A 24,806-nucleotide genomic window follows, 5' to 3' on the forward strand; every position below is an offset into this window, starting at 1 on the left:
TGTGCTCGATGTTAACGCTGGTTTGCCCAGCAGCCAGTAACCTCCGCTTCTCGCTGGGAGCCAGCAGTAAAGCAGCATTTACCACTGGCTTTTCTAGGCACACAGAACGTGCAGCTGCTTTGTTTTTAGTCACAAGTGCTTTATCTCTATACCCAGGGAAGTCTGGCAAGGGGTACCTCTGAGGTAAAGGCAGGATGAAAACAGGACACAGGCGGTCAGCATGCTTATAGGGTACCAGAGTTATGTTCCCTCTGCAGAGCATCAGTGGAGCGGAGTGGCAGCGATCGGCAATGAATTATAAGCAAAAGCCTGGATGTTTCAGAGGTCAGGACTCACTGGGTAGACATACTAGTGCTGCAGCAGCACTACTCAACCACTACTCTGCCAATGAGTAACTGAAAAACTAATGTTTTGTAGCCACCATTCAACATGGTATTTGGAAGACAGCAAAACCTGGGAAACTCCTGACACATTTGCTCATGAGGAAAAAGCAACTGGCATAATAAGATTTTCTGAAACAGAGTTGTTTATTCCATACAACTGATTGCAAAGATCTGCAACCTGCTTGTAGCTACTGACCCCAAAGGGTTTCTAATGTACCTGAGCAAAGAAATCAAGAAACACACTTGCTTTCTTCTTTGGAAAGAGATCAGGAAGTTCCTGAACCTGAACTTGACTGTTCGGGCACAAGCCAGAGAAAGCCTTGCTAAAGTCAAGGTAAGCAACACGCACTGCTCTTCCTCTGTCCACTCAGTTACTCACACATCGCTAGAAAGGTACCAGGTCAGTGCGGCATGATTTCACCCTTTGCAAACCCATGCTGACTCCTCCCTACCAACTTCTTGTCCCCAGCATCTTTGGAAACGGCTCCCAGAGTACGTGCTCCACCACCTTCCCAGGCAGCACGGTGAGGCTGCAGTTCCCAGCTCCTCGGTCTTGCCCTTCTTGAAGATGGGACAGACATTCCCTGTCTTCCAGGCCTCAGAGCCTCCCCCAAGTGCCATGCCCTCTCCTGCTTCATCAGGAGTGTCCCCACAGTGACACTGGGGATGGACTTTCGAGTGCAGAAATTGCCTGGACTTCTGTGTACCCCCTCATGCCTCATCATAACTGCTATCAATGCCGGTTATGGCAGATGCCAACATCGAATTTCTGTTCTGCTGCTCCACCAGCCAAGAGCTCTCCCCTCTCACTAAGAGCTGGCAGCAGAGAGCGGTGAGGAAACTCGAGCACAGGTCACGTCTGAGTTTATCACAGTGACTGACAACACAACGTGAATGTCAAGATGTTCTGTCCCTGCTTCCTCTGTGGAGAGACACTAGAAAGTGGCAAAAGCTGAACTTCTCTTTGACCACTCTGGTGCAGGCTGGAGAAATTTCGTTACACCTTTTTCCTTTGCAGGGGATCAAAACCTGTGGGATTTCCCAGCGTTTCACAGCCACCAGAAGCTCACCTGCTACCTTCTGCCCAAACCACAAGGAGGATTGCTCTAAAATACAGGGAAAGTCTGGGAACTGATCATGAGTACCGCAACACCAGCCTGCGGTCTTAACACAATTGTGGAAAAGGACATACACACATGCTGGCCTTTTGCCTGGCCTCCAGGACAGGCTGAAGGTGCAGCGGTGAACAGAGCTGAAAGGAGCAGAGCGCTCTGGAGAGATGTACGGTTAGGGAAAGGGGTAGAAAGCGATGTCAAGAAGGGAAACGATAAAACAAAGACATATACTAGATGACAAAGTTTATTAAATTTCAAGCTGAAACAGAATATCTGGAATTAAATACAGTATATTAACTTCAAAAATATGTATTCATATAAAAAGGAACAGCGTCACAGCAACATTCATTGCTTTCCTCACTGCCTGTTAACTCAAGTCCTTGAATTAGTGGGTAAAACCCCCAGATTTTTCCAGTCTTAATTGATCTCGGGACAACCATTCTTCCTTTCCCAGAACTGGGACTTTGTTCTGTCATCTTCTGATCACTACTGACTTCTGTGGACAGGAAATGACAATGTAGATCTTCAGTAACAGGTAACTCCCTGAAATAAGTAAACCTGCTTCTTCTATTGACACAAATGTCCCAGAACACTGGCTACCATCTGGGCTACAGCCACCACATCATCAGCTGCTAGCAGCAACAAAAAGATTGGCTGTCCTATCATACAAGGTTTGGAAAGTACTGAGGAGACTGGAAGTTAATATTTTAACATTCATTTTTCCCGCACATGAAGTGTTTCAGGTACAGCGCAGCTGCTGATGTAGTAACTGGGGATGTCTACAGCTGCAGCGACCTTTAATACGAACCCCAAGATGAATACCGTGAGGGGCCATGGGCACAAACTGAAACACAGAGGGTCGGGGCTGAACATCAGGAAATGCTTCTTTCCGATCAGGGTGACTGGGCACTGGCACAGGCTGCCCATGGAGGCTCCATCCTGGGAGATACTCAAAAGCCAGCATGGTCCTGGGCAACCAGCTCTGGGTGGTCTTCCCTGAGCAGGGGAGCTAGAACGGATGACCTCCAGAGGTCCCTTCCAACCTCACCCGTTCTGTGGTTCTGTGATCCAAAACAAACATACCAAACCCACCACATAACTCTCTTGGCACTGCTACACACTCACAGTAATGGTAAACCTAAGGCGCATAAGGTGACAGCAACGTAAAGTGCCCTGTCCTCCAGCATGACCACTGGTAAAGATTTCACTTTATCGGCAGAAACAGTCACGGCATCTGGACTGAAGCAGCAGACTCAAGTCACATCAAACGATGTCCTAAGCATTCAAGTAACACTGGAAACATTAAAAACACATAGGGTGAAAGGATTAAGCAGAACAAAGGGAATGCTTTTGTTAAAACACAGAACATCAGTGGAGAAAAAATAATGCATCTACCTTAATAAGAAACATTCTGACAATTCTGTCACGCTCAAGAATCAAGGTGAGTCATTCTGCTAGTCAGAAAAAAATAGGTGTGCTTCTTAGGGTGAGTGCAAAATAAAACACCTATGTATCAATAAACCAACAGGCAAGTGCAATGTGCTTGACATCCATTTAATAGAATTCACATTCGGACTGCAATAAACACATTTTCACATCTGAACTGTGGGATGAGAAACTATAGACGCACTATGTAAACAAAATCCTTTCCGGAGCTTTTTTCCCAGCATTTTGTTCAAATCAGGTAATTTTTGGTTAAAACATCACGGTACTCCTGTACTGCCCTGCAAAGGGGATCCTGCTCAACGTGAATACTTTTTGAAGATCCATCGGAAAATACCATGGGAGAAGCTCCAGCAGATCCAGCTTCAAGTTCAGCAGTGGCTAGGGAGAAGAGAAACAAGATTCCGGTGTTGCTTTTACACTAGACAGGGCCAAATCAGTCACTATGAAAACATCATGGATAACTGGAGAGACTATAATCCAGAAAGAGATTTAAAAACTTCCAAGGGATCATAACAATCAAAGGGCTACGCACAAAGGAAGAAACAATCTTTTTCCACATTTGCTTACCAGTCAACAGTATTTCTAAAGCCAGTGAAAGAAATTCTATAGGCTACACAGCGAACATCTTCAGGGAATCCACAAATGACTCCGGCTTACACCAGTGCTAAACTAAGCCCCCCTGCAGATCTCTCGAACCTCCAGTATCTGTTTTCCTTGAATGTTCAAAGCAGTGATTTATTGGAACTCTACTCCTAAAAACCAGCTTCTGCCTTCTCTGTGACAAACTTAAAAAGAATCCGCCGGTGAAAACGCAAACACCTTTGCAATGCAGTCAGGCCAGGACAAGTCTCCTAGCCTGGCACTTTCTTTGAGGGGCGTCTTTGTAACTCACCCTGGCAAAACCCTCTTTCCTCCACAAAAACACATACCCAATGACAGCAAGCCCACCTTTCCTGTTCTTCTCCAGCCACATTTTTCAGACAAGGTCCTGAAACCGAACGCACTCTATAACACCTAGCAGATGCACAGTCAGGTTCAAAATGCACACGGATGAAATGCAACGGCTTTGTGTCCATTCGGACACAGGGAACGAGCTGTGAAGCTACAGCTGAACACTCTCTGTATTACTAAAAGCATGCAGGAACAGAAGGAAATTCTCGCAGGGGCCACCTGCTTTGAAATAGCACCAGTCACTGCAAAGCAAAGCAGTGACTCTGGAGGAACGACTACCCTGAAACAGGTGGAATTCCGCTTTCGACACCTGGCCTCATATTATAGAGCATGTTTCATGCTGTGTGTTAAAAGCATTCAACTCATCTTATGTTTGCCTAAGTGCTACTAAATCATTTTTTCCTAAAGAAAGGGTATCTTTCATCACTGATTATATTTTTCTTGCTTATTCAAAAAAGACTGCAACATAAGCTACAAATACAAGCAATGAATAAGAAATAGCAAAAAACCAAGGTCCAACAGCAGAGAATGTGCACGGTATGATTTAGTGCGGAATGCAACTGATGCACATGGAAGAAGCAGTGATGGCTGAAGTCTATAAACATCTTCTCTCAGGGCTTCTTTTATGTTTGATGTTTGTGCTCAAGGATTCACTCTAGAAAAACGTGACTTCAGCTTAAGCCAAGTGCACCCGTGTAGAGGAAGTGGGTTAGTTTTCTCTGCACTTGTCTTTTTCAGGCAACTGCATAACATTCTACACAATCTTTTGGTAAGCTGGAAGTTTTCGCATTCAAGTCTAAACTGGAAAGCTAGCAGAAAAACGTCCCTGTGCTTAGCACAGGAACTTCACAGCTTTCAAGCCATTATGTTCAAGAGTAGGAACACTCCTCTTTTTCCTTAAAAATGCCCCTAACATTGTGACACATTACCTTGTTTAAGTTCTTTAGCGATTTTTTCATCTAGTTCCTGCCATACCTAGAATTATACAGAAAATACAGTTAATATTTTAACAGTTACGTTTTTCTAATATTAAACTTCTAAAACATTCTTAAAATCCACACATAATGAGAGAAAACCTAAAAATATAATTCCAAATAGACACATCTTGGTTTGGGGTTTGATTTCTACTGAAGAGAAACTTTTGGTCAGTCGGGCTGCAGCTGCCTCATTGCTCAGCAATGTTAACAAAACAATTTGTAACTCACCAGCTGGATTATTACTGGGCATTTAACAAAATACACAGGAAGAAAGCAAGAAAGCCTAGCGCAGTTATTGCAGTGAAGGTATGGCTGAAGTTTATCATCAAACACACAAACAGAATGTCAGCTACATGCCGAGATAGGTACAAATGCCACCCACAGGGACAAATCAGCCAGTTGAGGCTGGCTTCCGCAACTTCACAGAGAGAAGAGCTGCACCAGCAGCTGCTGCAGGATTGACATACACCATTTGTATAGAAAAAAGTGTGTGCCAATATTCTTCTTTTCTCCACCTTAAGATGGGAAATTGAAAGAGCTCCTACAGATGATGCCAAAACTTTTCTTTATTGTTATTGCAAATACCACGACACGCATTTATAAAAACATAAAAGCACACACAATTTTTTCTTGCAAACTGTGTACTAAGAAAAACAACCGCAGCTACAGCTTCTACGCAGCGAGTGCTGTGGGGTTTATTATGTAGCTGGAATCAGCCTGGATCACTACAAAGGAGCACTTACGCCTCTTCTCCCCTAGAAAGTGGGTATTGTTACCAATTAAGTTATTCTCACTTATGATTCTGCCTTCAGAAGCCTTCACAAGAAGGAATCACATCTCTTAATTTAAGAGTCACAGTCCAAGCGCTATATGCTGCTGTTTACATTTGATGATACTTGCTACTCCTACATTTTTTCCATCAAATTTGTGACACACAGAAGTGAATTTCCAAACAGATATTATACAGCTTCCAGGGCTACGATGGCCATGAAGATGCTGCAGGGCTTGGACCTCGTGAGCTATATGGAGAGGCTGAGAGCGGCAACTGTTTCTTTACTGGAGAACAGGAAAGCTCAGGGGGACCTTATCTATGTGTATAAATACCTGGTGGGGGGAGTACAGAAGATGGAGCCAGACTCTTCTCAGCGGTGCCAAGCAAAAGAACAAGAGGAATAGCCACAAATCCAGATAGAGGAAATTTTAACACAAGGATTTTTACAATTATTATTTTTAAAAAAATTGTAAGCATGGACAGACACTGGAACAAGTTGCCAGAAAAGGTTGTGGAGTGTCCATCCTTGGAGATGTATAACACCTGGCTGACAGAACAGTGAGAAAACCTGCTGTGGCTGACTCTGCTTTGAGCAGGGGTGACGTTGGACTAGATCATCTCTAGAGGCCCCTTCCCCTCACTCATTCTGCGACTCTCTTGATTTTAGTACTGAATTCCTGGGGGAAGGAGCATTTATTTTATGAAATGAGCAGACCCACCTAGCAGCATAACAACAACAAGAACGGAAACACTGCACAGGGTACTCAACAGGACACAGGGAGCAAGAGCCTCAGGAAGGAAACCACTCTGCTTACCCTCACAAGAGGAGCAGTAACAGGCAGTAACTGCAAGGGTCAAAGGAGCGGGGCTGTAAACCAGCGAAGCGGAGGGAAGGGCTCTCTCTCCAGGAACACAGGGATAGCTGGGACCACATTCACCAGATCCTGCAGGAGAAGCACCCCTCCGTGATACTTCATTGAAATACTCTGTGCCAACAGAGCTGCATGAACAATGGAAAAGGACCCCCCAAATCTCTAATTGTTTTCAAGCAGGTACAAGCAGAAGCAAAATTCCGGGGAGAAAGGACCCCCTAACTCCTGAGACGAGACACAGGTAACAGAAAAAAGCAGGAAAACTAATGCCTAGACCAAAATATGGCCCAAACCCAAGACCAATCCCAAGCAAAGTCGTAGTAGTTAGTGGTGTTAGAAGAAACCACTTTCCCTAGTTTCCTGAGTCTTCACAATGACCACAGGACCCTCCGCAACATGTACAAATCAATCAAGAGAAGAAAAAGGTCTTGTTTTCCTCTTATTCATTCCATCAATGTCTTTGTGATTCTCATCCATGTCTGAGGGAAGAGAAATAGGTGGAAATAAAGCCAACACACTGATTTCTGAAAAGGGAATGAATGAAGAGCCAGGCAAAATACACCTCCGAGGACCTTAACTTGCCTCCACTTTTCTCCTTCCCCCCAAACCCCTGGGAAAGGCATCACAGCTGAGTGTCCCAAACCTCCTGAGCAGGTACTTCTCACCTCACTGCACATCTCTTCAGGCGGTAACACACCAGGTGTTCATTTGCAGCAGGCACCTTCTCAACAGTTCTTTTTCAGAAAGTGGTGTTGACTTACTACTTATCCACACAGGCTGCTTTAGCACAGAGTAAGCTGGATCCTGTAAGACTCCGTGAGATGATGCTCCGAGTCTGGAGTACCATACTGTTCTGAAGTTGAGTTCCTAGACACAACTGCTGCGACCACCAAGAACTTTTTGTGTATCAGAAGTGGCAAGGAGGGTAAACCAGCCTACTCCTAGAGCTCAAAGTTCCATTATAACAGATTAAATCTATAGGCTATCATCTCACAGATGGTTAACTACCACAGAAGCCATTGCATTACATCTCACAGATGGTTAACTACCACAGAAGCCACTGCATTACAAATACATAAAGCAGAGAAGTCCCCTGCAGCAGTCATTCTTTCACTTGGACAAACTAAAGTTCAAAATATGTGCAGTGTTAGGAAAATGTGAATACATCAGTAAGTTTTAATCAAAACCTAACAGCATAAACAGCATTTCCAGTATAAAATACCATCCCAACATTAAACAATGCTGGCTGCAAACCTTGCCATGTATCTGGCTGCAGAGAAGAGAGACGGACAGATTTTTGATGAAGGAGCTGAAGAAGAAAGAAAAACGGCCTGAAGTTATCAGGTCTTCAGTGAGAAACAAGAACGTGGCCTACATGTAAATGAAGCAAGTAAAAAAGCTAACAACAAAGACTGCTACAAGAGTGCAGAAAGCCAAATCAGAAATGGAACAGAAATTGGAAGATGAAGTAGGAAGCAGACATTTCCCTTCCCACATTAAACTGGTTTCATTTATCCACTGATTCACCCTGGTTGCAGAGTTCACTGTTCTTGTCTGTCAAGACACCCATGTTCATTTTCACCAGCCTTTGGCACAGCTCTGAGGATTTAAGCTTGACATTTGTTAAACCTAACAACAGGACTCCAGTCCCAAAACCTCCTTGCAGCACTTGCAGGAGACATTCCTTGCCTTAGTCTATGGACTAAGGGAGCAGGTCTGAAAAACTGAATTGCTAGTTGCTACGGTCACTGTCTAATTACATGCACAGAATTTGTCAAGTACTTGTAATTTATTCCACATTACTGAAGCTCTAATACAAATAAAAACCACCAAAAAAACCCAAAGACATTTGCATGGGATTGGGATTCTACTGGTTAATAAGCTTGTGCCAATATGAACTTTTTTTGTATTTTTAAAGATCCTTTTGCACTTCAAGGTTATTCATTTCTGTAGCATATATATTTGATAAAGGGGAAGGGGCTATACTGTAATGGAACACATTTTTTATGCTTTTTTAAGAATAACATGCTCATTTTTTTCTGAACTTGTGACATGACCATCTTCAACATGTACGGCTCTATGTGTAATCACTGATAGTCATGCTTAATGTTTAGGAAAACGGTGCAATCTTTCAAGCCTTTAAACACCAAATTCCTTAGTTAAGTCTAAAGGAGAAACTGTGTCCACTTGCTACTGGAGCACTTCTTCCTCTTGTCAGCATCATTTACCAGGTTTTCTTCCAACAGCTGCAGGACCAATGATTACCATCATTTTGAATAATAGCAGTGTGAACTATTTTCACCTCTTTGCCCCTGAAGCTATTTCAAAGCTTCTGCACAAACGAAATTTACACAAACATCTTCCTCTTCAGAATGGCTGGCATGTTCCCTACTTCCAATAGCCCTTCTCACCTTGAGGAAGCTACTACAAGGAACACCAAATCTGCAGAGAGCTTTGACTAAAAAAAGAAGCCTCAAAGGACTGCCTGAGGCACACTGCAATTTCAGCTTCTTAACTCCCTGTCATTTAGAGCTTCAGTGGCAGAAGCATTTGTCATCTCCAGCCAAGGCAGCACTGCGCATCCTGAATTTAAAGGCAAGGCAAATTCTGTAGAAAGGAACCAGGTTAGTGGGAAAACAAAACTGAGGCATAACTGAAGTAAACAGTGAAGTGAAGAAAAGGCTTAGAGTCAGAGAAATTCTTCTGTTTTGAAACAGTCTGGTGAACAGACAGAATACCAGGCAGCACAACCAGCAAAGCATTTCAAAATAGACTAAAACTATAATCTCTGATTTCTTCCCTCATGCTCCAACTTGCCTCCTGAATGGCACGGGACTCCTGCGGAAATGACAGCACAGACTGTGCATCTGGTGATTTTGCATTTGGAAACTGATTGAGATTTGCCACCCGTTATTGTATGCAGAGGGATACATGCAGATTTTCCCTTTTGTTACTTCCTGACTTCAAAGTCTTATGTTGCAATTCAATCCTCTTTTCTCAGATGCATGTTATGCACATGACATACTGCACCCGACTGAGAACAATTAAGCCTGCAGTTCTAAGTGGAATACTCACCTAGTCCTCCAGCAACTACTGCACCTCTGAGAACTCAGTTCCTTTCTTCTGAAGGACTCCAGAGAAGATCAGGTTTTAAGACTTCCCTGAATACACTGAACGTCAGGTGACTTGAGGCTACAAGCAGTGCCACTACAACTAGTCTCAGTTGTTCCCTAACTGGTGATTACAGGAAGAAATATCATAAAGAGATGTGCAGCTGGATTTAGTAACAGGGAGGTTATTCTTTTTTTCCTGTTTCTTCTTCAAAAAAAGAAACCACAACTGTTAAACCCTTTTCTTTTAAACTAGGACAGCTTTTTTCCTAGAAGGGGGATGGTTTCCTCCTTTGCCTTTTTCTTCTTGTAACATCTCGCTCCCATCTCTCTCTCTTTTTCCCCTGCCCTCACGTGCTCCCTGCTCCCTGTCCCTCTTGTTCCCTTGTCCTGGCTTTCTCCTTACTTCAGTTTTGCAGTGGATCCCTGAATTTCGCCTCCTTTCTGCTGCTTGCGTGCAGAATAATCCCTGCAGGTGGTACAGTACTAATTGCCTCCCACGTTCTTTAGGTAGTGTTATGTTCACCCCTCTGACACAAAAACCACATTCGCAACGATACAGAAAAGTTCATCTCTTAACTGCCGCTGCTACGCATTACCTACACACCGCTTTGTCTATTTTTGTTTTGTTGTTTGGTTTGTTTTTTTTCTTTTTCTTAAACCAGGTGCAGTATGTAGACACGTTATTTTAAATGGATTCTTTCCAGTGTAGGTGGGACCACTGAACCAGGGTAAGGCTTAAAAGTGACCAAATGCTTCTCACATTCATTCAACAACAGAATATGCGAGGGACAGACACTGACTGAACAGGCAAGCTTGCCCATGCCTCAGTCCTATGCTAGGTGGGAAACGGATTACAACAACTGTCATCTGTTTCCAACTCTCATGATATCACGTTTACCATTCTGTGAGGGATGTGCTATCATGCTGACTGCTAATTACAGGGCATATTTTGACCAGAGGTACGCAGAGGTTGCAGCTTTTTACCAAATTAGAAAGCTCTGTAGACTTCCTGAGGAGCAGTTACATATAACACCACATAGCAGGACCCACAAAATCAAATGCCTCCTATGCACAGCATACGTCCCGCACTCAAGTGAGAAGTTACGTGTCCTGTTCATACCATCCTAGTTTTGAAGCATCCCTTTGTTGGTATTGTACTAAAACAAGTTCTGGTGAAGAAACTGCTAGCATGAACATCAGTGAAGGAGGAAAAGGTGTCTCAAACAAAGATGTCTGATGGGATTTTGCACTCATCATAAAGTTAGCTGTTCTAAAAAAGGTCATCCACAGAATGGCTTGGGTTGGAAGGGACCTTAAAGATCATCCAGTTCCACCCCCCCTGCCATGGGCAGGGACACCTTCCACTAGACCGGGTTGCTCCAAGCCCCACCCAGCCTGGCCTTGAGCACTGCCAGGGATGGGGCATCCGCATTAAATTTTACTGAAGAGCTTATTTGGGAGCTTCCTATGCCACAGTATTCTTCATCACAGTTTCTCTTGCAAAAGAGAACTTGCAAAAAACCCCAAAACTGTTACGCAGTTCATCATTTAGAACTCAGTATTTTTTGGTCTTTGAGCACTTCTGGAGATTTGTATAACCCTGATGACCAGAAGTCTTCGTTTCTACCACCTAGTTGTGTACTGTTTTGATGAGCAATTTGGTTTAGCATATTAGAGCATATGGTTTGGAACTAGAAATGGATTCTAACTTTAGACTGAAAAGCACAACCTTGCTTACAGATACTCTTCAACACTAGTTGAGAACAGTATTTAAAAACGCTTACCTTAGCCACATAGGCTTCAACTCTGTTTCTTGATGGTAACGTATTCACGGTTGGGGTTAGGAAGCTTCCTCCTAGATTTAGACTTCTATTCAGTGCCAGATTGTTGCTAATATGTCCCAGTTCAGTTGAATACAGAACTGGACCACTGACAGCGCTGCTTGCAATTAAAGGTTTGCTTCTATGGCACTCCTGAAGGAGCTTAGCGTTGGCTTCTGCTCATCTCTCATTAGCTCTGAAACATTCAGAAGCATACAAAGAATTATCTTTGGTAATAACACTTCCGCAAAATTACCCTCCAGGTCTTTGACTATTATTTGACTTCTGAAAGTGGAAGGGATTAAGAGAGTCCAAAAAAACCGTCCATAATTTGATCTGAGGTTTTTTGAAGAGCCTATTTCTAGGTAGCCACACTACCTGCAAGAAGCAGCAAGAGTTAACCAATACTTTGGACTTCTCAGCATTAAGGCCTCAAAGCAGTCTGTGTACACCGTGTGTTTACATAGCTCTTCCTGAAAGGTACATCACCTGCATAAGAACTCTGGGCTACCCTTCCTTTCCCAAAGAAAGCTGAAACCTATGACATGTGGCTAAAATGGAAGCCAAAAGATTTTTGTTGTTCTTCTTCACAGCATCAAATGCCGTTCTCTGAAGGGCCTATCCTTATTCAAGCAGTAAAGGACATGACATTATCTTTTCTGCCATACTTAGAATAAGAAGAGGAGATTAGAGACTGGCAAAAAGGCTGCCTGTTAAAACAAACTCAACTTCAAAAATATTCTATTAACGCCCATGATCGGTGGTGTTACTGCTGGAACACTGAAGAGAAATGAAGATAGTTCCAATGAACAGGGGGGAGCCTTAAGGTACTTTCATCACAAATATGCTATCTTACGCATAATGCTGACCAGATGTAGAAAAGGTATTTAACGAAGAAAACTGCTTGAGGAAGAAGTAGTATCTTATTATCACCCCAAAAATGCATGGACTTACCCTTCTAGTTTATTTCCTAGGCATCTTCCACTTTTAACTTCCTCCAGATACAGGTCTTTGTACTTTTCCGCTTCTGCCTGTGCGGATTCTTTTTGAAAAATACTGTCTCGTTGGGTATTTTTTATCCTGTCCAATTCACGTTCGAGGTCTCCAATTCTGTGTTCTAGCTGGTTTGTCAGCAAAGCATGACGACTGGCTCTGATTTGTTCTAATCTGTCCTGGGAGGCTGCCTGCATCTGAAGTAGATACACACTTTCAACCACCGCAAAGAAAAAGAGAACTCTCCTCGCCAGTCAGTTGCGTGCACCCAATTTCAAGGGCCCAGCTCTATTCAGCGAGGCAACTGTGCCTCCTCACTGCCATCAGCGACCAGGGCAGAACCCTGGAACTACCACACTAAATGATTCTTTTCATTCAGAAAGAACCCCCATCTTAGCACTATTACTCATCAAAGCTACTGATGGAAGAACACTATCTCTGTAGGACAGGGCATAGCATTCCTCAAAGAAATTATGGAGATGCCGCACCCCCAGCCCCCACCCTGCAGCTTTGGTGACTTCTTTTCTGAGCGTTGCCCCTTGTGCAATGACTAAGGAACATGTGTATGCCTGGCTGTGACAACTCTAAGTTGCAATACCCATTCAAGGAAAAACAATGAGAACAGACCAGTGGACAGTGATACCCCTCCAAGAACTGCAAAATGAAAATCTACCTTGGCAAGTTTTTGATTCAGGGCCTGCAGGCACACTGCACGCACATGAAAGCATCTTGCCCAACCATATTCCCTTCTCCCACTGCCCTTCAGGAAAAACAGAAGTACAGCGTAACACATGGAATCAGGCACCACCCCCCGCCCCTATAAAATGACAACCAAAACAGAAGTCTATAACAGACACACATAAGAAATTAACTTACCTGCAAAATCAGATTGACTTCTTGCAGTTTTTGTCTTATTTCTTGTTCAGCTCACTCTTCCACCTCTCTTTTGTATTGTTCTATTTGGCTGCGATCCACCGTGTTAGTCTCCATATGGTGTTTGAGATGAGCCACCACTTCTTTCAGCTGGCTTTTGCTCTTTTCCAGTTTTTCATGGCTCCCACGCATGGTGGACAACTCCTCTCGCAAATCATGATTTTGTGCTTCTAGCTGCATGCCTTTTTTAGACTCTATCTCCAGCTGCTGGGAAAGTTCATCGACCTGTAGACAGGAAAGGGGAAAAAAACAGGGAACTCAGAGGGATCTAAAATTAGTCAAATCTGTGAAAATTGGTAAAGGAGTTGGCCATCAAGACTATTTATCATCTGCTGATTCACTTTTGTTTTAACACTGAAACCAGGCTCTTCTTTTAAAACAAGAACAGCTTTCACATCATTTCTGACAGCATTCCTCAGGTTCCCATCCTTCCTCAGTTCTGCAGTGGGTCACAGACCAAGAGGTACCAAACCAGTGGCGTTACACCCGCAGGGCTAGGCTGAAAAGCACTAGGGCTATTCTTCTGCGAGATGTTCATACGATCATAGGAAATCAAACACACCCATACCCAGTTACATCACCGCCACATTCTGGTTTCATCAGAAAAAAACCCCATGTATCATGCTTCAGAGGAACTGTCACATGCTGTCACATGGTCAAAGCTTCGTCACAGAACTGACAAGGCAAGAAACGGATACCCTTTCCTTCCATTACGCTAATAGATCTGGAAGTAGTAGTTCAGAACACCACTTTTGCAGCAGTGGTGGCAGAAGACAGTCTCTTTAGGTCAAAGCTACGGTTTGTTTTCAAAAGATTTCCAGGAAATATCAGAGTTCCCATAGGTCCCAATGGTCAACTACAGCTTCTATCCCCTTCTTTCCCCCTCCAGAAACATCCATCGTCTATACCTATTAACCATAAAACATGATATCCCATCATCTTTTATTTTTAAAAAAGAGGGGGAAACCACCAGAGTCAACACTTGAAAGTCTCTAAAATACATAGAAACTTTACACTTATTTAAAATTGCCCAAACGTAATTCCATTCCCTGTCATTCAAAATAACTCTTCCAACAGGAACAAAAATATGCTGCTAACCTGTGAACTACAAATGAGCCACTCTCAAGGCAGTTGACTCGTTCTACAATAATATCTTCTAAAAAGGAGCATAACTTTGAAACACAGCTATCTCGGTAACGAGCGGAGAAGCAGCTAAAAGGTTACATGCTACCGAACAGCCAGAGCAACCTCAAAAGCATTTGTGGGTCTCCATGACAAGGGAAAGACGGACCGAGTCAGCTACTAGTAAGCAACAAGTTACAGGGTTTTTTCCGCATCACCTCACACTGCATTGTGCCCTGGGAAGCAAAGACACCATTCCGAAAAGCAAACCCCCACCTGCCTCCTGCTCAACTCGTGCCCGAGACAGGCTTCAGGGGGTGACCTTGGGCAAGGCCAACTGCACAGAGTTGTTCCGAGTGATGGTGGCATTACTCCCCTCTCTTCCGAGAGGGAATGCATCCGTCGGAGCCCGACGATGCTGCCACGGCCTCAAGCTGCAGCCAGGCCTGTGCTGGGCCTTCACTGCTCTCAGCCCTGGCCCTCACCCATGGACGTGACGTCCCAGTAGGACTGCAGACCTGCCCATCCCTATGGACCGGCCTGGTGATCTGCACTCTTGGAGGACTCTGCTTACTGTCCCCAGAACTGTCCCCAGAACTCTTCTGCTCTTCTTGGTGAGGGCCTGTGGGGCTGATCCCTGGCCTGTGTGGTCACAGACCCTGCCAGCCTTGCTGCGGCTCTTGCTTTGCCCTTCCTCTGCAGGACAGCCTACCCCTGATGTGCCCTCGCAGATACTGCTGTGTACGTAACACTTCCATCTTTACCCCTAAGAGCTACATCAGTATTACAGTCGCCTACTACTGTGACCATAGAAGGAACATCAAAAACCAGCCAAATAATTTCAGAAATACAGCCAAGAAAAAAGTAGTCAAAATCAACAACATGAAAAGAAGTATAAAGAAAGAACAAAGGTTACAAAAGAAAAACCACCACAATAACCCAAACAAAATAAAGCTCACCTTTGTTCTTAATCTGCCAATTTCATTGACCATTTCAGAATACCTGTTCTTCGCTTCTCCCTGCAAATTCAGCTGGGACAGTCCCCCTCTCGCCTCATACACCCTTAGTTCCTTCGTAGCTCTGCTCAGCAGCCTCTTCAACCTGCACAGCAAACTAGTCATGAAAACAATGAAGCAAAGGAACAAAACTGGACTTTTTCACATACTCTCATGTAAACAGCACAGACACAGCTTGCTTTATCTTTAATGTACTTGACACACCAGGAATTACCAGGAAAAAACAGTATTCCTGCGCCACATACACTTGGAGAGTCCAGATTTCACCTGAAAAGAGGAATGAAAGACTCCCTTTTTCCCAGGAGAACTGCAGGGCAACCGGCATCTGCAGTTGTTTTGGCAGCTATTGAAAACTAGGGGCTGGTGTACAGAAGTACCTTGCAAGAACTAACACGAGGCTGGCATCTGCTCACAGTTAGGTACACCTATTTTTACACTAAAGTTTAATAAAACATGACTCCTACGCAGGGATACCTCTTCACCACGCTAAAAAGCCGTACCTCTTACACCTTTCTGCAGATCGAGGTTTCTTTTCATTTCTTGGGCCAGACGTAGTTCAACTGGGCGTTTCAACTCTACCAGCTTCTTCACTTCCTTTCTTTCACTCTCGCACTTTCAAAAGAGAAAAGAAAGATGTATCACACACACAGAGCACAGGAAAAATACCTACGTACAGTCTGTGCATCTAGCGCTCTCCACAGAGAAGCTGCCGGACGTCTCTATCCGTTAGCCACGTTCCACAGAATGCCATGGGACAGAATTCCCGAGGCTATTCCATCCATCCCTTCAGGTTTCACATCAAACAGACCAATATGTAACTACAGAAACAGATGCCCTCGCCTGAAGCAAAGGCCATCCTCTTCTAGACATAACAGGTGGAAAAGATGCTGGAGAACACTTTTGGCAGTGCCTCTGCTCATAGTAGGGGTTACGTAGGTATGCACTTCATGGGAGAACATCGATCCATCCAAAGCTTTCATGGGATCTTCCACCAACCAGCAGGCAGGGGCTTGTGGAGGAATCTGATCTTTTGGAGTTCTTCAACATTTTATTCCCCTCGGCCATTACCTCCACCTCTTCTGTGTGGGCATTTACTTAGCCACATGCTGGTTTTCCTCCTCTTGGTGTTTTCTCAGCCACACCAGAGGAGAGCTGGCAGCTATTTTGACTTTGTACTTCCATTTTCCCTCTACAGAAAAGGAGAAAAGGGGAAGGCTGCCCCTTGGCAACTGGCAGGCGCTGCTTGTTTCCCAAGCACTCGTTCATTTACCCAGCATTCCTTCAGTATGTTTCTCTGCAAGGCTTTTAAGCTCCCGCTACGCTGAAAACATACAGCAGCTCCTCCATACACGCACTGGAAACATCAAGCATTTTTAAACCTGCCTAGAAACCAAGGGGTCAGAAGATGACCACACAAAATCCAAGGAAGAACTGGGAACTGTGGCCTTGCTCGATGTGCTCAACTGATAGCAAACCACACTGGGAACTCTTCCCAACAGAGCCACTCCAGAACTTACACAAAGATACCCATCTAGCTTTTATTTGCTTCCTCCGTGACCCCCAAACGATAAGGTACTCGCAGCCTGAATGGCAGGGATAACAGAAAGCAATGATATGTAAGAACCTGACCAGAAGGTGCATGTGGTTCTCCTGGGTATTGCCTCGGTGCCTGGAGAATTTTCTGGGCTCACCTGTTGCAACAGTTCAGCCTTCTCCTCGTCCAGCTGAGCAACGCGCTCTTCAAGGTGGGATCTTGACTTCAAGTGCTCCTCCCACGTGCTGTGCAAGTCCTTGGATGTCAGAGCCAGCATGTTCTGCTTCTGCGTCTGTGAAGGCAACAGTGGCAGAAGAAAAAGTAAGGTGGCCGGAAAAGACAAGAGCGCAGGAGAATGCAGTAACTCACACAGAAACAGGCCTAAGCTCTCCTCCACCCATCCAAGACCTATGGCCAAGGTTGATGTGGAGTGTAAAACACACCTTAGGAACCATAACCAAGAACAGCAGCTGGAGCTGGTGGGAAGAAGGAATACTCTAGAAGTGACAGGATGAGGTTACAACTTTGGGGCATAAGATGACATGCACACACACACACAAAATCACCCTACAGCTTTCCTGCAAAGCTCCTCTGGTTCCCTCTATACTTCAGTTTTCGTAAGAACACTGCAAAAGGTGGTGCAAAAGGACAACATTCGCTCCTACTTTCAACAGCTACACTCAGATTTCTTCATATAGTTACAGACTTTAAGTACCTTAGTTTTCAACTTTCTTTCCAACTCCTTTTGCAAGCGCAGCTTGTCTCTCTCCAGGTCACTGTGGTAGCGTGTAGTAACTTCAAGTGAAGCTGCTGGCATAGATTGCTTTTTAGGTGCATCAGCAAGCTCCTGCTGCAGTTGTCCAAACATGCCCTAACGAAACAGTTAAATGAGCATGAAGAAAGTTCTAAGAACATGAAATACGCCTTGAACTTATTTTATTATACAATTAGACCTGTCTAGATTGAACCCAAAAGTATGCAATTTTGCCTGCCACCAGCAGGCATCTGCATGGATGATGACCTCTCGTCATCTTTCTCAGCTGAGAACCTTTGACTATCAGCAGCTGTTCACGAGGATTTCTGTTTCCTAACACATAAAAAAGGCTCAGGTATTGTTCTTCCTTGAACAATACACAGGAACACACTGCCATCAGGTATTTTTTTCCTAACAAAACCCAAAGAAATCTGTTGTGATCTAAGAGCCACAGTTTGACTGCAAATATTACTCTGGTGACTGAAGGCAGGACTTTGTGTTAGATTGTTCTTTCTTCTGTTTCTTCACTATACAAATACAATTAAATGAATACAAATATCTGAAAGCTCCTTTGAGATACACTTTAAGGGTATGTTGAATCACATCCTCTTGTAGTCTTCTTACTCAGCTCGTTTTAGAAGTACTGATAGATTAGGTTTACAAAAATCTGCATAGCTCATATATATATATACAGCTATATACATATACACACACACACTCTCTCACATGATCTTCAAAAGGAACCCATTATTTTGGTAGTAAGAATACAAAGCAAGTCACAGTTTACAATGATTGACAGTACTGCTGGAGTGTGGCTACACATCATAAAAGAGAAAGCTTAAGGTCACCGTCTGACATGAACTTTGAGGAACAGGCAGGCCCCTCAGAACCCTCAAAACACATACAGAAATCAACAGCTGGACATTACTAATACTCTTCAATCTTGATAGCAGCTTACAGAGAACCTATTTTTTCCCCTCTATAGAAGCTTCATATAAATCTATCCCCAACCACTTCACTTCTCTGTACCTTCATTTCTCAGCCCTCGTGTATTGGATGGTTCCTCCTTTTATACCACTCTCATTCATGTCATCAGTGCAATACTTACATCAAAATCATCAAATACTTAAGACTATTCTATAGGGCATAACATGGACTAAGGAAAAGAGATGAAAAAAAGTTCCACAGAAGAATCACCTTTCTTGATCAAAGCTTAGACTTGGATACCTTTTTTCTGTTCTCTGCTTAGATCTGAGGACTAATATCCCCGTTGCCAAAACTTTCCGCAATTCCGAGAGAAACATTACAAACCAGAACAAATCAGTATTCTTTGGTCCCATGCATGGAACTTACACCGGATACATTAGGAACAAACTAATTTCAAGAATGGACAAACTTTAAATTGTTCTTTCTACGCATATACTTTACCTGTCTTTCTACTACGTCAGTCTCATATTTAAAGACTTGTTCCCTTAAATCAGTGCACTTGGCATTTAAATCCTTGTTTCGCTCTTCTATTAGATAAACTTGCTTTTCCCTATCAGCTCTAAGTTTGCTGAAAATGTCATTAAAACAGTGCTGCACATAATCCACCATTTTTTCTTTCATGATCCTCTTGTTCTGCATCTCTTCCCATTGCTGATGGAGTAAAAAGGTTTTCACTCTGGAGCTGGGCCAATCGCTCCTGCAAGGACTCCTGTTTTATTACAAGTTTGCTTACTGGATCTTTCTCAAGTTGTCGAGCATGATCACATTCCTTTGCCCGACACTGGCCTTGACTTAATTCTTTTTTGCCATTTCTAAAAGCAAAGCTTTTTCTCTGAGCATTTGCTTCAACTGGTGAAGCTCATTTTCTAGCCTATTAGCTTTGCTTTTAGCTTTACACAGCTGCAGAGACAAGCTCTTGTTGGTTTCTTGCACGCCAGAGAGGTCACGATGGAGCTCGACTTGCAAGCAAAGGCATTCATCACGTTCTCTGTGAAATCTTCGTTCAGCATTGCTTTTTGATGACAAATGAAGTTCAAGTTCTTGAACTGCAGCGTTCAGGGAGGAACGAAATGATTCAATTTCTGTCTCTAGTCTGTCTTTGCTTTTGTTTGTCTGCTCAAGTTTGGAAGTCAGCACTGCAGATTCTGTCTTTAGTAAGTCCAGCTCCGTGTTGAACTGAAAAAACATTTGTCTTAACGCTTCCTTGTTCAGTTTAAGTTCCTTTTTGAGAGCTTCATTTTTTTCTTTCAAGGTCTCATTTTCCTTTAAATATTTTCCTTCTTCCTCCTGGTGCCTAAGTCTTACTTGAGTGAGTTCTAGCCTTAGCATAGCAATCTCATCTTGTAGTAACTGATTCTTGTACAACAGATCCTGTTCTCTGTCAGTGCTGGATTCCTGAAGGACAGGGAACATGAATAAAGAGCCAATTGGGAAATGAATCTACAAAAAACCTGCAGCAATAAACTGCATTTTAACATTTCTAGTACTAAAGCATGACTTCAAAGATGAAGTTTCAGGCAATAAGCTACTCTGTGAACCCATGCACATGTACAATGTACGTACACAACGGAAGTGCAACATATCCTTAAAACCTAAATGAACATCCCAAATATACAGTTACGTTTTTTTCCCCCCTTAAACCAGCAACCAAAGCTTTTAAAATGACAGTGCTTTCTTGTATGTGCATGCCTTTATAATACTGCCTTTAAGGTTGAATTAGTTGTGCTACAGATCTGGTAAAAACAAGGCTAGAAAGGGTATTTTCCTTCTCAAATGTCTTCTGAACACTTATCCTTTTGTGTTACTGGAAGTTAGCTATAAAACTCAATCACCCCCGGAATGCAATAGTCCTGTATATTTCCTCTTTATTGTATGTATAACTTTTTTCCACTTAAACACATTCACCCTACATTTACTGGGCAGCACAGCCAAGAACAAAAAGGCTTCCAGGCACTGCACATTCTTTAGGAAATTCAGTAAACTCTTTTCAAGATCTTCCAGGCACTGCACATTCTTTAGGAAATTCAGTAAACTCTTTTGAAGATCTTTTTTAATACAGTGCTTATGATTGCTTTTTCTCCTCCAGTTACTCTAACTCTTACAGAGAGTTGAATTCATTGCTGATATTTGATCATAAAATTTTAGTTATGTGGAGGTGGAAAAGAAAGGCATACTTGAAGTAAGTTCAATAAGGGAATAACTAATTTAAAAAAAAAAAAAAAAAAAAAGGCAATGGAAACACAAACACTGTCAAACAACTTTCTTCCCGGTCAACCTTGCCATAGGTAGCTAGGTGTTTCACTGCTAGAAAGCCTAAAAAGTGATGACAAAATGTCTATGAAATGGAAAATAACAGATAGGTTAAGAAACGGTGTAAACAGTGTCTTCTATTAGTTTCCAACTTGCACAAGTAATTCAGGTACATACAGGAGTGATGCTGCTTTCCAGAACTTTTAGACATAAGAGAAAACAAGGAAGGTATTTACCCAGATAAGTTACACTGGTAAACAGTAAATAAACCATCAAGAAACAGAAAAAGTTATGTAAGATTTATTATGACTTTAAAACAAACATGGTGAAATTTAATTTATTAGAAAAAAATCTGCTTACCTCTGATTTTTTTCCTATAGATCTTCTTGTCTCTTCTTCTAGTTCCATTTGTCTCCCAAGGTGGTTGTTCAAAATTCCTTCTTGAAGGGCTCTGGCCCTCTTTTCCTGAGAGAGCTGTCTCTGTGTTTCATCACGTTCCTCTTCAACCTACAGTAATACAATAAAACTGCTTGCATCTGAAGAAAAAACAGAGCTAGCAATACATCTTCCCATTCTCCCTTGCATACTTGAAAACATTTTTGATTCCCCACCGTTATGATAATCCACCTATAAATAAATAAATTTAAATTTTCTTATGAAAATTTAAGAAGGCGAAATACAGGATGTTTTGTAGTAATTCAAAAAAAGGTAAGGCTTTGCCTGAAATACAAATGAAACCTCAATTTTGAAAAAGGAAAAAAGGAATAATAAACTGCAAAGCAAAAAAAAAAAAAAAAAAGAACAGACCAATTGTGAACCAACTGTACTCTACTGTTCTCAAAATCTGACAATAGTTATCCAACGCCTCTTCCGTGAACAAAGCGCCTCCTTCTCTAGGCATACTGGAATACAATTGAAAAGAAGCAGAAAATAAGACAAAGACTTTAATTCATTATTTAATATACCTGTTTCAAGAGCTTTCTCAGTGTTCTTAACTCCATTTCTAAATTCCTAGAGTGTAACTCACGTTTCTGTTTCTTCTCCATCTCTTTACAATATTGATCTTCTTTCCTTCGGAGGTCTTCTCTCATTTTCTCACACAGCACTTCTACTCTGAGCCTCTTTTCTTCTTCTTGTTTCAAAGAACATCTGGGATTTAATGGGGTATTTGAGAAACAAAAGCACTGATATAAAAGTAGATATTCCAACATGATGAACTTGCAGAGACAACTCAAACCATAAAAAATGTTAAAAGTTTTCAGAGTTCATATTTTTACTGTACTTTTCAACTTTTTAAAGAATTCTAACTTCATTCCGTTGTGCATGGTATCAGTTGTACAAGATAGAGAAAAAAAACTTTGAGTGATTTATCTGTTATTTGTAAGTTTGTATAGGGAAACACACACCAGTGTGCACACTATAATAATAAAATTAAAAAAAAAACATCTTCATATTACAGCCATTTTGTTGAAAAAGGAGTTTGTTGTCTCATCAGATCAAAGCATCGTAAACTTTTACTATGGTTAGTATACATTTTCTTAGTATACTGAGCATTGCCTACACAGTACGGATTCAGTGACCAGAAGTAATACTGGTGAATCAGCACGCCACTTACCTATGGCAGACCCGACAATTTTTCAGCAAGCCTTCTGTAAGTCTAAAACAACTGCTGACCACAGGCAGAACAAGCAGCTTCTGTTTACTCAAGAAGGATGTCAGTGTTCAAAACCAGATTCAGAAATGCATGGGGTTTAAGCTGAATACGATTAAAAACAGTTTCAAACCTCAGTTGGATCTACCTCTGGGAGAAACTACAGCAATTTCATTTTGAAGCTGACTTACAAGGAAAGCCTTATGGAAGGTCAGCTTCTTTACCAACTGAAACAATCAGCAATGAGCACTGACATGGTAAAAAACGGTCCATGGTGTGCCCACGGTACCCAAACAAGAAAGCAGCTTTGTGTTTGATCATTATTTTGACTATTTTTTCCCATATACTCACAAAAGTGGACAAAAAAAAAAAAATTAAAAAAATCAAGTGTCAACCTAAGGGAAGAACTGCCAATTGAAAGCCTGCTTTAGAAATTCTGCAAGACAAGAATCAACCACCACTAAAATTACTTGAAAGACTGACAGAAACATTTGTATTTGAATGGCGTATATTGCAAGGAGAAAGCTTTACATGTAGTTTCTAGTGTAATTTCGCAAAAAGTGTAACTTTTGAAAGTATAAATTTAACGCTGCTTGGAGAATTCACTTAGAATGAAAATACTACTTCTTTATACTTGACAGATGTTTGAGGATTTTGAACACCTGCTGAAGTCAAACCCAGGCCAAGCTGGGACCGGCCTCTCTTCCTCGTACCCCCCTCCCCCGCGCTGGGAGGCCCAACTCCCCCAGGCCCAGCTCCCGCAGCCTCCCCTCACAGGGCTGGTGCTCCTGCCCCCGGGCCAGCCCGGCATCTCCCTGCCGACCTCACACGGACTGGGCAAGATCTCCTGGGCTGGGCGGCCAAACACCGGGCCCCGGGCTCGAGACACAGCTCAGCAAGCCCTGCGGAGGGGTGGGCACTCACTGCCCCCAGTGCCCTGGCACTGCTGCCCTCCATACAGCCCAGGCCGCTGCGGGCCGCCCCAGCTGCCAGCTCACGGTGGCTCCTGCTGAGCTCGCTCTCTGCCTGGGCCGCTCCCCAGCCACGCCGTCCCACCGGGGATCACCACAAGGAGATCTCCCCTCCCAGGCCAGGGCTCTGCAGTTGTCCTTGCTGAACTGCCTACGGTGCCTGCTGGCCACCCCTGTCTGACGTGATGTCAACAGCGATGAGAAACCTCACACCTCCGGGTCTAGCTCAGGAGTGTGGGGAAAGGGGCAATCCCAAACTTGACCTTTCCAACAAACAAACAGGTAAGCAAACAAATGCTCTAAGCTCTGGTTTGACTTGCACTGGGTGGAGTTACCAGAAATCCTAGTATTATAGGCCAACCGAAGCTGCAAGGACAAAACGAAAAAAAAAAAACCACCACCCAACCATCTCTCAAATCTCTCTTATAAATCTGATTTCCCCATACACACTCTCTTGCTCTTTTCTTGCTAGAAAACAAAGTTAGAACAACATCCAGAAGACTGTACATGGAGCTGGTATCCGGACGTTTTTCCCCTCTCACGTTATCTACTTCATAGCATAACTGGCCCACGGGATTCAAAATACCCAAACCCAAAGACTGGAAACTTCTCATCCTGGTGCCTGCACCATCAGTGTCTTTCGGAACAAAACCACTGACAAGATAATACATTATCAGACCACAATTTACATGCTTAAGGCTTTGGATATCCCTTTTCCATTCTGCTTCTTGGTGAGCCAATACGGATTTCAAATCTTGAGTCTTCTCTGCTCTGAACTGTGACTCCTCCCTTTCACCTCCCAATTCCGTTACTTCGAGTGAGAGAGCTGTATACTGATTTGTCCCACGTTCTAGTCTCTGTTCATATTCAAGAAGTATGTTTTGCAGTTTCAACAAAGTAGCAGAACCTGGTTTGAGACAGAAAAGACACAAAGCTGCACAAATACTGCCCAATGTATAAGCTGTTCAATGTTTTGCTGCATTAGGTGCAGGTGGCAGGTCTCGGTAGCGGGAAGGTCCCTGTGAGAAGGAGCCAGGGGTCGTCCCGTGCTGGACATGGACGGTTTCGATGGACCCACCGCAGGGCACAGCTGAGCCTCTCAGCCGTGCTGGCAGCTCCTCAGGAAAAACAAATGTAGGAAAGGGC

General features: G+C 43.1%; 2 protein-coding genes across 5 annotated transcripts; both read right to left on the reverse strand.

Moving 5' to 3' along the window:
* Positions 1–1,724: 1,724 nt before the first annotated feature.
* On the reverse strand, positions 1,725–18,965 carry LOC308057538 (ankyrin repeat domain-containing protein 26-like). 4 transcript variants are annotated; one of them, XM_080411624.1, is made up of 7 exons: positions 17,763–18,965; positions 17,205–17,339; positions 15,457–16,125; positions 12,404–13,600; positions 11,414–11,645; positions 4,825–4,870; positions 1,725–3,322 (listed from the first exon to the last, which is right to left on the reverse strand). In XM_080411624.1, exons 1-3 carry the CDS (start codon positions 17,913–17,915, stop codon positions 16,000–16,002), a joined length of 414 nt encoding a protein of 137 aa, XP_080267750.1. In that variant the 5' UTR covers positions 17,916–18,965; the 3' UTR covers positions 1,725–3,322; positions 4,825–4,870; positions 11,414–11,645; positions 12,404–13,600; positions 15,457–15,999. The 4 variants fall into 4 exon arrangements, with proteins under 4 accessions (XP_080267750.1, XP_080267751.1, XP_080267752.1 ...); XM_080411625.1 differs by lacking the exons at positions 1,725–3,322; positions 4,825–4,870 and having other exon boundaries at positions 11,211–11,645; positions 12,404–12,639; positions 13,319–13,600; XM_080411626.1 differs by lacking the exons at positions 1,725–3,322; positions 4,825–4,870 and having other exon boundaries at positions 11,211–11,645; positions 15,457–15,610.
* A 436-nt stretch (positions 18,966–19,401) lies between these two features.
* LOC308057564 (ankyrin repeat domain-containing protein 26-like) lies at positions 19,402–24,261 on the reverse strand. Its single transcript, XM_080411643.1, has 2 exons — positions 21,399–24,261; positions 19,402–20,183 (listed from the first exon to the last, which is right to left on the reverse strand). The coding sequence occupies exons 1-2, from the start codon at positions 21,444–21,446 to the stop codon at positions 19,581–19,583; spliced, it is 651 nt and encodes a 216-aa protein (XP_080267769.1). The 5' UTR covers positions 21,447–24,261; the 3' UTR covers positions 19,402–19,580.
* Between the last annotated feature and the right edge of the window lie 545 nt (positions 24,262–24,806).

The sequence above is a fragment of the Falco punctatus genome, assembly GCF_963210335.1.
Source record: "Falco punctatus genome assembly, contig: scaffold_22, whole genome shotgun sequence".
Classification (NCBI taxonomy): Eukaryota; Metazoa; Chordata; class Aves; order Falconiformes; family Falconidae; genus Falco; species Falco punctatus.